At 36.8% G+C, this 17,092-nt stretch overlaps 1 protein-coding gene across 3 annotated transcripts in view; it reads right to left on the bottom strand.

The window, feature by feature from the left end:
* Positions 1–17,092, bottom strand: part of Sytl5 (synaptotagmin like 5) — a 240,223-nt gene that overhangs the window by 79,258 nt on the left and 143,873 nt on the right. For all 3 annotated transcript variants that reach the window (XM_047536026.1, XM_047536027.1, XM_047536028.1), the window contains exon 3: positions 4,729–4,938. In XM_047536026.1, the coding sequence (XP_047391982.1) occupies positions 4,729–4,938 (210 nt within the window). The remainder of the gene's footprint in view (positions 1–4,728; positions 4,939–17,092) is intronic.

Below are 17,092 nucleotides of genomic sequence, written 5' to 3'. Positions count from 1 at the left end.
GGCATTCTTTTAGGTACTAGAACTACATCAATATAGATAAAACCCCTGCCCTGGTGGTTATAAAGCTTATATTTTAGTGGAGGAAGAAAGAAAAGAAGGGTAAATAAGTAAAATATCTAGCACATAAGATCTAAGGGGAAAATACAGAAATAGGTTGTATTAGTGTGAGTAGGCTAGTTTCTATAACAATTGCCAAATCCCACTCACTGAACACATTTAAAGTAAATTTCTCATTAATATAACCTGAAGGTAATCAGACTAGATTTAGGAAAAAGAGGATTAGATTTCAGTCACCATTCATACTAACTAGTAGATGAGTTGATGGCTAAAAACATAAGCTGCTTGGGTCTTGTATTGAAAAGTATGCTTCAGTAATCACAAGTGGTGTTGATAAGTTAAAGACAAAAGTCCTCTTCCCATACCAAAGCTTGAGGCTACTTGGGAATGACTGAAAGGTTTTTGAGTCACATTTGCTAGTTACTTTAAAAAAATATTTTTAGCTGTAGATGGGTGCAATATCTTTATTTTATTTATTTATTTTTATGTGGTGCTGAGGATTGAACCCACTTTCTCACACATGCAAGGCAAGTGCTCTATCACTGAGACACAACCCCAGCCTCCCTAGTTACTTTTGTCTGAGTGAAGGAAGGTCTGGAGTGTAAAGTAGAGGGTGAACAGAATTGGAAGAAAAATGGAACAGAATAATACTAAGAGTTGAATAACATAGTATTGTATAAGAATTGGAGAAATAGTTATTAAGGAATCCCCATCAATTCTAACTCTGCAGCTGGAGCATCAGTTATTTGTTGAAATTTCATTTCCTTCTTCATTGTCCTGAAATGTCAAATCTCAACTTGATATAGTGTGGTGGAAAAAGAGATGGGTGAGGAAAGAAACAAACTCAAAAATATTGATCTCTTCCCAAATCAACTAACACACATACTATCTCTTGTGTTCTTATTTCCTCTATCTATAAAATACCTAATAGGTATGCTATGAGACCTGAAGGGACTGACTCTTCCCTAGAAGTACATATGATCCAGAAACAGGTCAGCCCTCAAGGGGACTGAGGCCCCAATTTTGAAATCTTTTCAATCTCTGACTTGATTAAGGTAATCAAGAACATGCAGTGGCCCTATCCTATTTCCCTTCCAAAAGAAAAATATATATTCTCCATAGATACAAACTATACAGAATCTCACTAAGCTTCACCATTTTTCCTATACTTTGACCATCAGTCAAAGACTAACAGGTTTATAAAACAACATAACCAAAACCAAGAGATACAACCAGCAATAGAAACAATCCCATAGAACACTCAGATAATGGAGCTGTAATTTATAGACTATTAAATAACCACAAATAATTTGAATAAGTTACAAGAAAATAATGAGAAGATCGGCAAAGAGATAGAAGGTACAACAGAAACAAAATTAAAATACTAAAACTGAAAAATCCTACAGCTGAATTTAAGAATTAAATAGGTGGATGTCAGATCAAATTAGACATGATCAAACATAAGATTCAGCAACTTGAAGATAGGCCAGAAAAAATATATGTGAACTGAATTCTGGTACAAAAGGATAGAAAAAACAAAAAGGAGCATGAGTGATATACAAAAGATGTTGAATATGACTAAGATACACAGGAGAGAGATAATGGAGGAAAAGAAATATCTAGAGATTGAGAAATTTTCGCATGTGACAAAAATTAAGACACAGATTCAAGATGATTTAGGAACCCCAAGAGGGATAAATACAAATAAATTCAGACTGAGATGCTATAGTAACTGTTGAAAGCCCAATAGAAAGGGGAGAAATATTAAAAATAGTCAAAGGAAGGGTTGGTTATGTAGCTCAGTTGTGTAGTACTTGCTTAGTATGCATGAGGCCCTGGGTTTGATCTCCAGTCCCAGAAAGACAAAAAAAAAAAAAAAGAAAAATATTATCTTCAAAGAGACAACAGTAGACTGATACCTGATTTCCTAACAGAAATATTAGAAACCAGAAGTCAACAAAATCTTCAACTTACTGAAAATTAATAACTTCCAACCTAGGATTCAATAAGCAGTGAACATTTTGAACACTTTTGAGGTTCCTCAAAAAAAATTAAAATTAGAACTATCGTATGATCCAGCACTTGCACTACTGAGCATATATCCAAATGTGGAAGAGACATCTACACTCCCATGTTCACTGCGGGACTATTCACAAAAGTCAAGAAATGGAAACAACCTAAGTGTCCATCAACTCATGAATGAATAAAGAAAATGTGGTATATACACATAATGGTATACTATTCAGCCATAAAGAAGAATGAAATCCTGTCATTTGTGACAACATGGGTGGAACTGCACATCATTATGTTAAATGAAATAAGCCAGGCACAGAAGGGCAAGGAGCATAGGATCTCACTCATATGTGGAATACAAAGAAGTTGATCTCATAGAAGTTGTGAGTATAATGGTGTTTACCAGAGACTGGGAAGAGTAGGGGAGAGGGAAGAATGGGGAAAGGTTATCAATGGGTACTAAATTACAGGTAAAGTAAGAAGTACTGATGTGCTATTGGATAGGAGGATGGCTATAGATAACAATGCACTGACATTTCAAAAAGATAAAAGAAAGGATTCTGGAAATATTTACCATAAAGAAATGATAAATGTTTTGATAAGATGGATATGTTTAATCTGATTTAAACATTATACAATATATAAATGTATCAAAATATGCATTCAATTTTTATGTTTTTATAATTTAAAACAAATGTAACTTAAATTTAAAATATAATAAACAGAATAACCAGTGAAAACATTTGAAAAATCAAGAGTGAAATAAAGTCATGCCAAGCAAAAAACATATTCATCAATAACAAAATGACAATAAGTACTAAAGAGTACCTTACCCCTTAGGCAAAAGGCAAAAAAATACTGTAAACTGAAGTGAAGAAAAAGTAGCAAAGAATATACAGTAACAGAAAGGGTAACTATGTTGTAAATCTAAATATATAAAGCAAATATAATTGTAACTAAAAGGATAAATAGAAAGTTCACAATTGTTACTGAAAGAGTTTACCATACCTCTCTCAATATCAGTTCCAGGTAGATTATAGGTCAACCAGTATAAAATAAAATAATAACAATTATATGTGATCTTATATAAAAAATAATAGCAATTATAATAACAATAAGATAAAATAAGAACAATTACAGAAGATCACATAAGAGAATATTTCCACGATTTGGGGGCTAGGGGAAATTTCCTTAAAAAGGACACAGGAAACAAGAACGCCCATTAATCATACAAGAAAAGATGAACATATTAAACTACTACAAATTAGAGATTTATGTTCATTGAACGGCACCATTAAGCAACTAAAAAGCCAAGTGAGAAGGTGGGAGAAGATATCTTCAACATGTGTAGCCCACACAACTTGTGTGCTGAATATATATATATATATATATATATATATATATATATATATGTATGTATATATATATAAAGAACTCCTTCAAATAAGTAGAAAGCTATGCTGAAACCCACATGTCAATGATTTCTTCTAGATTGGTAGAGGATGTTCAGTAATGACAGGAGGGAAGTACTAAAAGCAATTTGTTTATGTGGCACAAGGAATTGAAGATAATCACTTAAGTCAATCAAAGTAATGTATCCAAAGTAAGTCATAAAAGAAGTTAAATGCTTCATTTCTTTAGAACTGCTTATCTCAATCCATTGTTGAAACAGAGTATAAATTGCTCTATTCAGGGTTACCTTTATGAAACAACAGAAAAATAACAATAGTTAAGTAACTCTGTCACTGAATATAGAAGTCTTATTGAGAATTAGGACATGGAAAGTCACTCCTCTACCACACCATCCACATTTCCTCGCAAGATAACCTTTTTTTCATTTCCTTTTCCTTTTCTTTCTTTCTTTTTTTTATACTGGGAATTTAACTCAGAGGTGCTTAACTACTGAGCTGTGTCCCCTGCCCTTTTAATTTTTTATTCAGAGACAGGATCTCACTAAGTTGCTCAGGGCCTCTAAGTTGCTGAGGCCAGCTTTGAACTTGTGGTCCTCCTATCTCAGCCACCGGAGCTGCTGGGATTACAGGCATGCACCATGATACCTAGCCTCAGTTATTCTTTTAAATATTGTTCTCTGCTGAGCATGGTGGTGCGTGCCTGTAATTCCAGCTACTTAGGAGGCCGAGGCGTCGCAAGTTTGAGGCCAGCCTGGGTAACCAAGTGAGACCCTGTCTCAAAAAACAAAAAGATTTGGGTGTGCAGCTCAGTAGTAGAGCACCCCAGCATTCAAACCCCAGTATCACAAAAAAAAAGAACTTTATTTTATATTTTTGGTACTGGGGATTGAACTCAGGGCTTTGCAGGTGCTAGGCAGGTGCCCCATCCACTGAACTAAATCCCCAGCAGCAAAAGGGACTTTAAATACTATTTCCTACCTTTGAATCTGCCTCTATCTCAACTCTCCTGTTTCTCTCTCTCTCTCTCTCTCTCTCTCTCTCTCTCTCTCTCTCTACACACACACACACACACACACACACACACACCAGAGTCCTGCCAAAGCATTGCTGAACTTGTAACTGGACTGTACTTGAACCCAATTGAACTCTCTATCCCTAAATTTATAACATACCATTTTTCTTTCTCGCTTTCCCCACTCCAATCTATCAAATCTTCTCTTTCCATAAAAAAAGGCAAAAAACTCACGCGACTTTGGCACAGACAGTGCACTTCCAGCTGCCATTGAGGCCCACAACCCGACACTCACTGCACACCCTCAGTGAGCAGGCCTGGCACGGGTCTCCCCGGTCAAAGATGAGGCCCAGGTTTCTCTGACAGTGAACACAGACTCTACTGGTCTCTTGCTGAGTCTTCCCACTTCTACGTTTTGCCTCTAGGAGCTCATTTTTCAGCTTCCTGGAAAGAGAAAAAAATCACTTACAAAAGTACACACAAAGCCAGGCGTGGTGGCACATGCCTTTAATCCCAGTGACTCAGGAGGCTGAAGCAGGAGGACAGCAATTTTGAGGCTAGCCTTGGCAACTTAATGAAACACTGTCTCAAAATAAAGAAATAAAAATGTCTGGGCGTGTAGCTTCAAGGTAAAGCGCCCCTGGGTTCAAACCCAAGTACCAGAACATACACACATAGGAACAGAACTATTTTTAAGAGATGTTTTCATTTGGAAGAATATTTGAATCAAGGAGTCAAAGTCAAATCCTTGCAGGGAATATAATTTCTCCCTTCAGAATCAATGATCAATTGATATCTAGTTGAAAATTATGTTCCTGCTTTATTTTTGACATCTTCCATTAGCACTATTTTTCTCTGAGGATTTATTCACATTCTACTCTGACTTATCCAGGACATTTTGATACCATAACACTGGAGCACTGCATGCCTAGCAGCAGGGGCCTTGTCTGCCTGGATGGACCTCACGAAACAAGAATGCAAAACCACTCGGCAGCACTGGTATTCTCTGTAAGTGATCCCAAGAATGTTGTGCCCAGAAATATACTGTCTAGCATTTCAGATCTTAACACTTCTGCTTAGCATTTGATAGTATCCAACAATTTCCATTAACCTATAGGTGTTGCTGTCAGTCATGTCTGTGAATCCAGATTCCATCATACACTAGTTGTCCAACCTTAGGCAATGATTTATTCACTCAATCTCAGCCTTTCATTTATAAAATGGGAGTAATTGTATTCTTTCATAGTTGTTTTTAAGATTAAATGAGTTGCTGAGCACAGTAGTGCATGTAATCCCAGTGGCTTGGGAGGGTGAGGCAGGAGGATCGCAAGTTCAAGACCAGCCTCAGCAATTTAGGGAGGCCCTAAGCAACTTAGTGAGGCTTTCTCAAAATTAAAAAAAAAATTTTAAAAAGTCTAAGGATGTGGCTCAGTGGTTAAAGTCCCCTGGGTTCAATCTCTGGTAGCAAAAACATATTAAATGAGTTAATATAAATAAAGATCCCAGCATGGTATCTCGCACATAGATACTAAATAAATGTTAGCTCCATGTTCCTTTATTTTACTACTCCACATGTAACCTATTTACCCTTTAGAAACTTGCAAATCTATACCAAGTGCAGTCCTTGCTCCAGGGAACTTGGTAGGAATGCCCCACTTCAGACCTACTGAATCAGAAAGTGCATTTTTTCAAAATCATCATTTTCATAAAATATTCAGGTGATCAGAGTTTGAGATGCACAGCTTTGGAACAATTGTTCTCAAATTGGGCTATAAGTTGAAATCACTTGGGAAGATTATTTTTTAATATCGATCCCCAAGCCTCACTCTCATAGATTCTGATGTCATTGGATTTGGATGTGGCCTATGCAATGGTATTTTTAAACACTTTCCTTATTTGTTCAAATATACTGCCAAGTTTGGAAAACACAGCTGTAGAAGACAGGCTCATTCTCACTTAAATGCTTCAAAGACAGGTCATTCCTTTATGCTGTTTAATCTCTAATCCCTTTAACACAATATATCTATGTTCCAGGAAAAAACTCCACAATCATCCCACATATTTTATACCATCTCCTTTTTACATTTGTGATACTAAACTTCATTATGCCCAACTCTCAGGGAACAAGAGGAACAGAACATTGCTGGTTCAAAATCTATAACCATCCATGTCACAGTGACAAAGAAACAAAGTACTCACCACAAGTAGAACAAAGCTAGCAATCCTAGGTAGCAGCCGAATCAGAGTGGGTTGGTGGACCAAAGAGGAATAAACTAAGAAAATGGGGAATTGTGGGATATTTAGGAGGCAAATTCTCTCCTAGAAAAGAGCCTATGGTCAGGTTCCTGAAGTTTAACCATTCAGCAGCTCCTTAAACTGGAGGAGCTAAGACCACTTGGAGAAATTATGGCCATAAATCAATCAAACATTTGTATCACATCTTATTTATTTATTTATTTATTTATTTATTTATTTATTTATGTATTGCGTCTTTCTTGGTGCTCCACTTGACAGGACTTTATTTAGCAATTGGTTTTTACAGTTCACAGTTACAGCATCTGAAAGAACTTGGGGCAGAGAAGAAAAATGAAAGACCTAAATATTGTAGTTGGACGATTTCTGATACAATTGGTGCTTATGGTCCTATATATTCTGGCAACTATCTCTGAGACATGTAGAGAGAACGGGGAAGAATTCCATAGGCTGGTGAAAACTGTAAGAGCTTACTGATTTTTCCAACCTGTCTTGGAAATTGATCTAATTCAACCAGAGCTAGGAGAATTCATGTTATGTGGGCACCATTATCTTCAGACATGCAGGAAACAGAAGAAGGGCAATGGGGAGTGTCTCTGTCTGTTCTGGGCTGTATAACAGAATTTCACACTCTGGGTAATTGGCAAAGAACAGGCATTTATTTCTTACTACTCTGAAGTTCAAGATCTTGACGGCATCTGGCAAGGACCTTGTTGCCATGCCCAACATGGCTAAAGGTGGAAGGGTTGGAGAACCCAAGAGCAGAAGAGGGCATCAACATCACTATTAGAACAGACTCACTCCTGCAGTAAAGACATTAAGCACCTCTCATAACACCTCCAAACACTGTTGCATTAGGGATTAAGCTTCCGACACATCGTCTTTAGAGGACACATGCAAGTCAGAGCAGAGGGTGATTGTGACAAGGAGAAGATGTATAGCTGGACAAACAGTACCAAGGAGAAAGGAAAGTAGAGAGAACTAGAAGGATAAGATGGGCGATGTCTGCCTTTTGTTTAATGAGCACTTACAAAGCAAGGTGGATCTCTTTTGGTTCCTGCACAGCTGGCCTAGTAACAGCCTTAAAAATGGGTCTCTATTTTTTTCTTCCACATAACAAGAAATCCAGTGTTAGGCAGTTGCTTGCAGAAGTTCAGCTGCAGAATGACATCATCAAAAACTCGAAAGGATTTCAAATTATACTACAGAGCCATAGTCACAAAACCAGCACGGTACTGGCATAAAAACAAATATATAGACCAATAAAACAGAACAGAAGACACAGAAACAAACCCAAACAGCTATGATCATCTAATTCTTGACAAAGGTGCCAAAAAACATATATTGAAGAAAAGACAGTCTCTTTAACAAGTAGTGCTGGGAAAATTGGACACCCATATGTACAAAATGAATCTAGATCTCTATTTCATTCCCTGCATAAAAGTCAACTAAAAGTGGATCAAAGATGTAGGAATTAGACTAGAAATTTTGCAACTGCTAGAAGAAAATGTACAGTCAACATGCCAATATGTAGGCACACGCAGTGACTTTCTCAATAAGACTCCTGAAGCTCAGGAAATAACACCAGCAATTAGTAAATGGGATGGCATCGAGTTAAAAAAAAAAAAAAAAAACTTCTGCACAGCAAAGGAAACAATTAAGAGTGCAAAGAGAGAGCTTACAGAATGAAAGGGAATCTTTGCTAGCCACTCTTCCAACGGAAGATCAATATCCAGAATATACAAAGAACAAGAGGGGTTTGGGGTGAGGGAGGGAGGTAGAGAAAAGGAAAACCACCCAAAACTCCACAAACAGAAGATGTGGAGAAAAGGGAACACTTTTATACTGTTAGTGGGATGGTAAATTAGTACAACCACTATAGAAATCAGTGTGGAGCTTCCACAAAAGGGTAGGAATGGAAAGACCAGAAGACTATAGCACTCATCAGTATTTTTCCAAAAGAATTAAAGTCAGCAAAGTATAGGGATCCATGAATACCCATATTTCTATGCAATTTACAACAGGCAAGTTGGTGTCCATTAATGGATGAATGGATAAAGAAAATATATATACACAATAGAACTTTATTCAGTCATAAAGAAGGAAATGATGCCATTTGCAGGAAAATGGATGGAACTTAAGAGCATTATGTTGACTGAAATTATGTTGAATATTATGTTGACTCAGAAAGTCAAGGGTCATATGATCTCTCTATGTGGAAGCTAGAGAAAAAAGCTTTTTTAAAAAGGAGGACCACATAAAACATAGAAGCAAGACCAGCAGAGTTGAGGAAGGGGACCAGTGGGAGGGAGGAGGGGAGGAAAAGGGGAGGGACTAGGGAATGAGGTTGACCAAATTATACGGTTATTTTGTGTGCTTATACAAATATGCAATAATGAATCCCACTGTTAAGTATGATCATAATTTGCCAATAAAAAGAATAAAGTAAAAATAAAAGTAGCTAAAAGTGAGAGTCTAAAGGCTGGGGAGATAGCTCAGTCGGTAAAGTGCTTGCCTTGCAAGCACAAGGCCATGGGTTCGATTCCCAGCACCACAAAAATAAATAAATAAATAAATAGAGAGTCTAAAAAATTACAGAATGTTCTAAATTCTTGCTAAAGACCTCCATGACTTTTTCCATCTTCCTTAACCTTTTAATAACTATTCACTTTTAGTTCAGAGAGCAATAATATTTTGATTCCCCAAAATATTAAAAATTCTAACTATCTCCTCTTTTTTATTAAAAGAGAAGCAAAGGGTATGTGAGGTTCATGGAAAAATGCATAGAAATAAATATGGCCCCTTTTTAACTGTTAAAAACTGATGGCATATACGAAGAAAGAAAGAAAAAGAAAAACAGCTGTTGAAGAAATTTATTTCCAGCTAGCACAAATTCTTCATTTGGGATAAATGCAGGATGCTCTTGCATTTTAAAATATGTTTATTCTTTATTGTTTAGTTTTCTGTGTTGCTATAGAGAAGCATTCATATTAACATATGAATTGATGGCCTATATGTAGTTGAAATCTTAAAGACTGAAGAATTGAACTATCTTGATTGTCATTGAATGATAGCATCTTTTCATTTCTATATTCTGGTGATGTGCTGAATTCACTGTTTTTTCTATTCCATCATCGAAACAATTCAATCTGTTAAAATGACTTCTTGCTTTATCATTGCATAGACACATTCCTTTCAAATCAGGAATTGCTTTCATTAAAATTCCTGTCACATTTAGAGTGGTGTTTTTCTTTTGTTACCTTGTCTAAATCAAGTTGTACTGATTACTACTTTGTACCAAACAAGATAGGAATGGAAGCAACTAGCTGCCTGGAAGAGGAAGTTGTGAATAAAAAATTTATAAACAGACCTTTATTTCTTGATGCTTTTAAACAACCTCATCTAGCAGAACACATCAAAACCCAAGGGACATAATAAACAAGCAAGAATTACATACTAGCCCAGAGCAGAGAACTCTGAAGTCAGACTACCTGGGATCAAATCCTGGTAATGCCGCATATTTCCTCTGAGACCTTACCATAATTATTTAACTTGCCTGTGTCTGAAAATATGGAGACTTAACTTCTCTGTGTTGCAAAGTATCCACTCTGTAAAACAACTTCATATGGCTTTTGTGAGCATTAAATAAGACAATATTTGTCAGTATTTAACACAGCTTGACCTATAGTAATTGTGGAATAGACCATTACGGTATGTGTTTCCCAATATCTGTTCTCCTTTTGGTCTCCATTACTGAACATCAAACAAGGTTCATGGCTACTCAGACTAAAGACTAGATTTCTAAATAATCCTTAATTTTGTATGAAAGTACAGAGGACCTCTAATTTTAATAAAAGTAAAATTGGAAAAAGTTGGAAGCATCACAATACCTACTTTTCGAGACAGAGTCCAGAGCCATAGTACCCAAAATAGTACAGTACTGCATGAAAACAGACACAGATCAATGGAACAGAATAGAGATCCCAGAAATAAATTCATGCATCTAGAGCCAGCTGATTCTTGACAAAGATGCCAAAAACATACATTGGAGAAATGACAGCATCTTCAGTAAATAGTGCTGGGAAAACTGGATATCCACATGCAGAGGATTAGAATTCGACCCCTATCTCTTAACCTGTACAAAAATCAGTTCAAAATGAAAATGAAAGAACTGAATATAATACCTGAAAATATGAAAGTACTAAAAGAAAACGTAGGGAAAACACTTCAAGATGTCTGTATAGGCAAAGAATTTTTGGATAAGACCCCAAAAGCACAAGCAAAAAAGCACAAATAAATGGGCCCATATATCAAACAAAAAGGCCTCTGCACAGCAAAGGAGAAAATCAAGAGTGAAGAGACAACCTACAGACTGGCAGAAAATATTTTCAAATTATTCATCTGACAAAGGAGCATAGATCTACCATATCCAGTAATCCCACTACTGGATAAATACCCAAAGGAAATGAAATCAGTATACTACAGAGATATCTGCATGCCTGTGTTTATTGCAGCACTATCCACGGTAGCTAAGATAAGGAATCAACCTAGGTGCCCATCGATGAATGAAGAGATAAAGAAAATGTGATATAGACACACAATGAAATATTATTCAGCCACAAATAAGGAAACCCTATCATTTGCAGCAAACTGGATGGAAATGGAGGACATTATGTTCAGTAAAATAAGAAAGACACAGAAAAATAAATACATATGCACTCTCTCATATGTGGAAGCTAGAAATGGTGGTCTGAATATAAAATAGTGATTATTAGAGTTTAGGAAGGGTGGCAGGGAGAAGAGATAAAGGGAGGTGGGATAATGAGTACTAAAACACTGTTGGATAGGGAGAATAAATTCTGGTGTTCTGCAGCACTGTGGAGTGACTTTAGTTCACAAAAGCCTAGTACATATTTTATGAAGAAGTAGGAGAGGAGATAAAATTTCTAAATGATAAAAAGAGGAAAATCCTAATCAACCTTATGTAATTAATACATGCTGTAGGGCTGGGGATATAGCTCAGTTGGTAGAGTTCTTGCCTTGCAAGCACAAGGCCCTGGGTTCAATCCCCAGCACCGCAAAAAAACAAGCAAACAAAAAAAATACATACTGTACATAGGTGTTGAAATATCACACTGCATGACATTAATATGCATAATTACTACATGCTAATCAAAAATAAAACTAAATTTTTAGAATACTAGATTTTCTAGTACCTCTTGCAGTTAGGTTTTATCATGAGATTAAATGTTAGCCAGTGAAATGAGATCAGAAAGGACATATAAACTGAAGGTCATTTCCCTTGGAAAAGGAAGTACCCCTTTCCCTCAACCCCTTATTGTTTGCCAAAGAATGGGCTGAGGACATAGGTTGAGCCATTGTGGATCAAGAGTTAAATGCTCAAGGTAGCAGAGCAATAAAACACAAGGAGCCCAAACCCCTGCCTTAATAACGCTCTATTATATAACAAAGCTGTCAGCCAACCCAGATTTTTACATTAGAATGTCATATATTTCCACCTTGTTTAAGTCATTATTTTAATGTGTTTCTGTTATCTGCAGCCAAATCTCTTTCTCAACAAATCCAATAAGAACTCAGTAAATATTAGTTCTTATTTTACTGCCTACTCATAGAGTCGTCTTTCCCAGGTTTTGCTTCAGTCTCTGCGGCAGTATCTGCAAGCTAACTCCTTGTCTAGAGTCAGAGTTTCATATTCCATTAAGAGGGAAAAACCACAGTGACTGATGAGATATATGGTCAAACCAGAAACAATGAGACAAAAATCATTAAAATAATATATGCAGGCAGAATAATGCCTGATGCCAATGGTTGCAGACTCCCATCTTACATTCATGCTCAGAAGAAATGCCATCAACTCTGGTGCTATTTCACGTTTGATGAGGAAAGCTCATGGCTGACCAGATCTTCCTTTTGTACTCTGAATATAAAAAAATATTACCTGTTTAGGGGCAGGGTTGAACACCCACCTAGCATGCCTGAGGCCCTGGCTTCCATCCCCAGCATGGCAAAACAAACAAAAATCCTAAAAAATTACAATTGTTTCGAATGTAGTTTCTATGTTCAGAGACTATTGTTACAACTTAAAAGTCACAATACATGGTTGTAATAATGATTGGCACTCTTCCATACATGTCACAACATTAAACTTGGGCAAGGACCCATGAGGAAGGAATTGTGATTCCCTATTTACAGGAAAGAAAGTAGATTGTCAGAGAGACAACTTGCTGAGGTTTGTGGAGTTCTTACAGTCAGGATTCAGATCCAGAATTTTATTTTTCAAAATCTTTGCTCTTCTCACACATCAGGGTCCTCTCACTGGTTCTCAATCTATTAAAATATCTTTGCTAGGAAAGGACAGTGTATTTTTTAGTGACTGCTATTTCTTTCCTAATTGTGCAAAGCCATGTTGCTCACTCAAAGCTAGCTTCAGTGCATTTGAAAGATTTCTTCTGCCTGCCCTGCTTCTCCCACTATATGGCAGCTGCCCAAGTTCAATCTCACCACAAAGTCTCTCATGACAAACACTCCCCAATGGAGCCATTCTTCAATAAGCACCACTCTGGTTCTAATGAACTTCATGAAATTTTTGATTAGTTTTCAAATCAAAAGCTATTAAAAAGAACCAATACCCTCTAAGAACAGGGGAAAAGTTGCCTGGATTAAAAAAAATTGTTTCAGAGAAAGTAACAAGGAACAGGATTGAAAGAGTACTTGTCTAGTTAAAGAAGTTTTGTGAGCCAGATGTTTGGCACATGCCTGTAATCGCAGAGGCACAAGAGGCTCAGACAGGAGGATCACAAATTCAAAGCTAGCCTCATCAATTTAAGGAGGCTCTAAGCAAGTTAGTGAGACCCTGTCTCAAAATAAAAATAACAAATAAAAAGGGTTGAGGATGTGGCTCAGGGATTAAGTGCCCCTGGGTTCAGTGCCTGGTAAGAAAGAAAAAGAAAGAAAGAAAAAGGAAGGAAGGAAGGAAGGAAGGAAGGAAGGAAGGAAGGAAGGAAGGAAGGAAGGAAGAGAGAGAGAGAGAGAGAGAGAGAGAGAGAGAGAGAGGGAGAAAGGGAGGAAAAAAAGAAAAGTCTTGTGAATTATGCTAACTTCGTGTGTAAAAATTATCTTAAGAGGCCATTAGGAAATTCTCATGCTCATGTCTGCAGATGACACCAAGCACTTCTTGACACTAAAAACATTTGGCTCATGGGAATATACCAGGAGCTCTCACAAAATCATGTGAATAGGCAGGCAGTTGACCAAAGCAAACCCACACAAAAAGCAAACAAACAAAAAGATTAAAAACACTGAAAAGTGATAGACTGAGGGGAAATAATTAAAACCACAAGGAAGAACCTAACTAACCCCTTACAACCCAAGAGAGAAATCAATGAATCATTATGGACTTTTCAGAGACATTAAATGCACTCATGTATATTGCAAAAGGGCAATGGCATTCTGAATGCTTTCTAGAGAGGATGATGGAGTCAAAACAGCAAATATTATCTGCTTCTATGAAGTCGTGCTGAAGTTCCCTGTGTCAGGCTCTGCCTGACATCTCACCCTTGCTTGGCTTCTTCCCCTTCCCCATCTTGCTTTCTCTACTACTTTATGGTTTGTTGTGGTGGTTTTTTTCTTAAACAAACCACCTGCATACAAATCCTGAGTTCAAGGTCTACTTGGGGGGAACCTGGTCTAAGATAAGGATCTCATAAATCATATGACAAACTACAACTGTACTTAGGAATCATTGCTATTTGATACTTAGTAGTTTGTAAACTATCAATTTAAAGTCGTAGCAGAAACTGATGATCTATGTAGTCAGCAACCCAGTCTCGCACCTGGAATTATCTTAGGACAACCATATCTCAATATCTTTGCCCACCAAGGAGTAAGAATGTGTTTTTCTAATCTGAAACCCAAAGAATACCTTTCCTGAATATCAAAATCATCAGAAAGTCCTGTCATGAATATGAAAAATTGCTCAGAAAAAAATGTAGGCAGAGATAGAATCAGGACAGCAAAAAGTAAGAAAATGTTACGATACAACACGGATAAAATACGGGGCTTTTAAAAATGATTGCTTTGACAATGCAATGATAGAACTGGCTGGATGGAAAGAAATTGGGCATTTATACAAAAAATACATACTTCAAAGGAACATGTTGCCCTTGAAAACTTCTTTAAAACCACTTCTACTATTGAGTATGGGCACACACTAGAGGGTTTCAGTTATAGTTTTTGTAGATATATAGCTGAAGTTTATTTCTAAATTGAATATGTGCAAGTTGGATTATTTTAAATACTGCAAGAAGGAGGTTATATGAACAGTAAAGGCAATGAATACTGAATTTTTCCTATTTTACATTTTTAGGTGATGTTTGTGGGAATTCATATTTTCATAGATGAGTGTTATTCCAAAAAAACATATTTAACAGTTTTCCTAGTTTTCAGTGTTAATATATAATACAGAAAGTCAAGTCACTGTTTATTGGAAATTAATTAAAGATGAATATAAATATTTATTTATATGCTATTTTTTTCTCATGTTTCACTGAAAACCATTACTGACAATTACTTTTAGATTCTACATAAAAAAGATATTTGTGCTCAGCAATAAATGAATATGATCCATAAGATGTATGATCTTAATCAAATCCATTTCTCCATCTTCTCAGATTGCTGGTTGCTCCCAACATTCTTCCTACTATTATTTTTTAATTTAATTTTATTTTATTTATTTTTGAGATAGGATCTTGCTAAATTTCCTAGGATGACCTCAAGTTAGTAATCCTCCTGCCTCAGCCTCTCAAGTAGCTGGGATCCTGCTACTCTTATATCAATATAAGGTACATATTACTTGGTCATATGGTCACTGAGAATAAAGGCTACATTTCTCAATTAAATAGAAAGCTCCCTTGCAGGTGAGTATGGCTACATTCTGGCCAACTTGATGTACATATGGTCCTACAAGAAGCTTTCCAGAAACATCTTCAGGGGAAAAGAACATACCTTTTTGTCTCTGTTCTTTGTCCACTTCCCTACCCATTGGAACAAGGACAGGATGACTGAATCTGGAACAGCCACTTTGACCATAATGTGTGTATGACAAAGAAGTTTAGTTACCACATAACTGAGTTTTTTGTTGTTGTTGTAAACAAAGGGGATACATGTTGTTTCTCTGTTTGTACATGGCATAAAGGCATACCATTTCTGTAATCATAAATTTACATAGGGTAATAACGTTTGATTCATTTTTTCCCTTCCCCCCCACCCCTCCCACCCCTCTTTTCCCTCTATACAGTCCTTCCTTCCTCCATTCTTGCCCCCCTCCCTAAACCTACCTCTAATCCTAACACTAACCCCTCCCACCCCCCATTATGTGTCATCATCCACTTATTAGCGATATCATTCGTCCTTTGGTTTTTTGAGATTGGTTTATCTCACTTAGCATGATATACTCCAATTTCATCCATTTGCCTGCAAATGCCATAATTTTATCATTCTTTATGGCTGAGTAATATTCCATTGTATATATATACCACATTTTCTTTATCCATTCATCAATTGAAGGACATCTAGGTTGGTTCCACAATCTGGCTATTGTGAACTGAGCAGCTATGAACATTGATGTGGCTGTATCTCTGTAATATGCTGATTTTAAGTCCTTTGGGTATAGGCCAAGGAGTGGGATAGCTGGGTCAAATGGTGGTTCCATTCCAAGTTTTCTAAGGACTCTCCACACTGCTTTCCAGAGTGGCTGCACTAATTTGCAGCCCCACCAGCAATGTATGAGTGTACCTTTCTCCCCACATCCTCGCCAACACCTGTTGTTGCTTGTATTCTTGATAATCGCCATTCTGATTGGGGTGAGATGGAATCTTAGGGTGGTTTTGATTTGCATTTCTCTTATTGCTAGAGATGTTGAACATTTTTCCATATGTTTGTTGATTGCTTGTAGATCTTCTTCTGTGAAGTGTCTATTCATTTCCTTAGCCCATTTGTCGATTGGATTATTTGCATTCTTGGTGTAGAGTTTTTTGAGTTCTTTATAGATTCTGGAGATTATTGCTCTATCTGAAGTATGATTGGCAAAGATTTTCTCCCACTCTGTAGGCTCTTTCTTTGCATTGCTGATAGTTTCCTTTGCTGAGAGAAAGCTTTTTAGTTTGAATCTATCCCAGTTATTGATTCTTGCTTTTATTTCTTGTGCTATGGGAGTCCTGTTGAGGAAGTCTGGTCCTAAGCCGACATGTTGAAGCTCTGGACCTACTTTTTCTTCTATAAGATGCAAGGTCTCTGGTCTGATTCCGAGGTCCTTAATCCATTTTGA

The sequence above is a fragment of the Sciurus carolinensis genome, chromosome X, assembly GCF_902686445.1.
Source record: "Sciurus carolinensis chromosome X, mSciCar1.2, whole genome shotgun sequence".
In the NCBI taxonomy this organism is placed as follows: Eukaryota; Metazoa; Chordata; class Mammalia; order Rodentia; family Sciuridae; genus Sciurus; species Sciurus carolinensis.
This window is presented reverse-complemented; position numbering and strand designations above follow the sequence as displayed.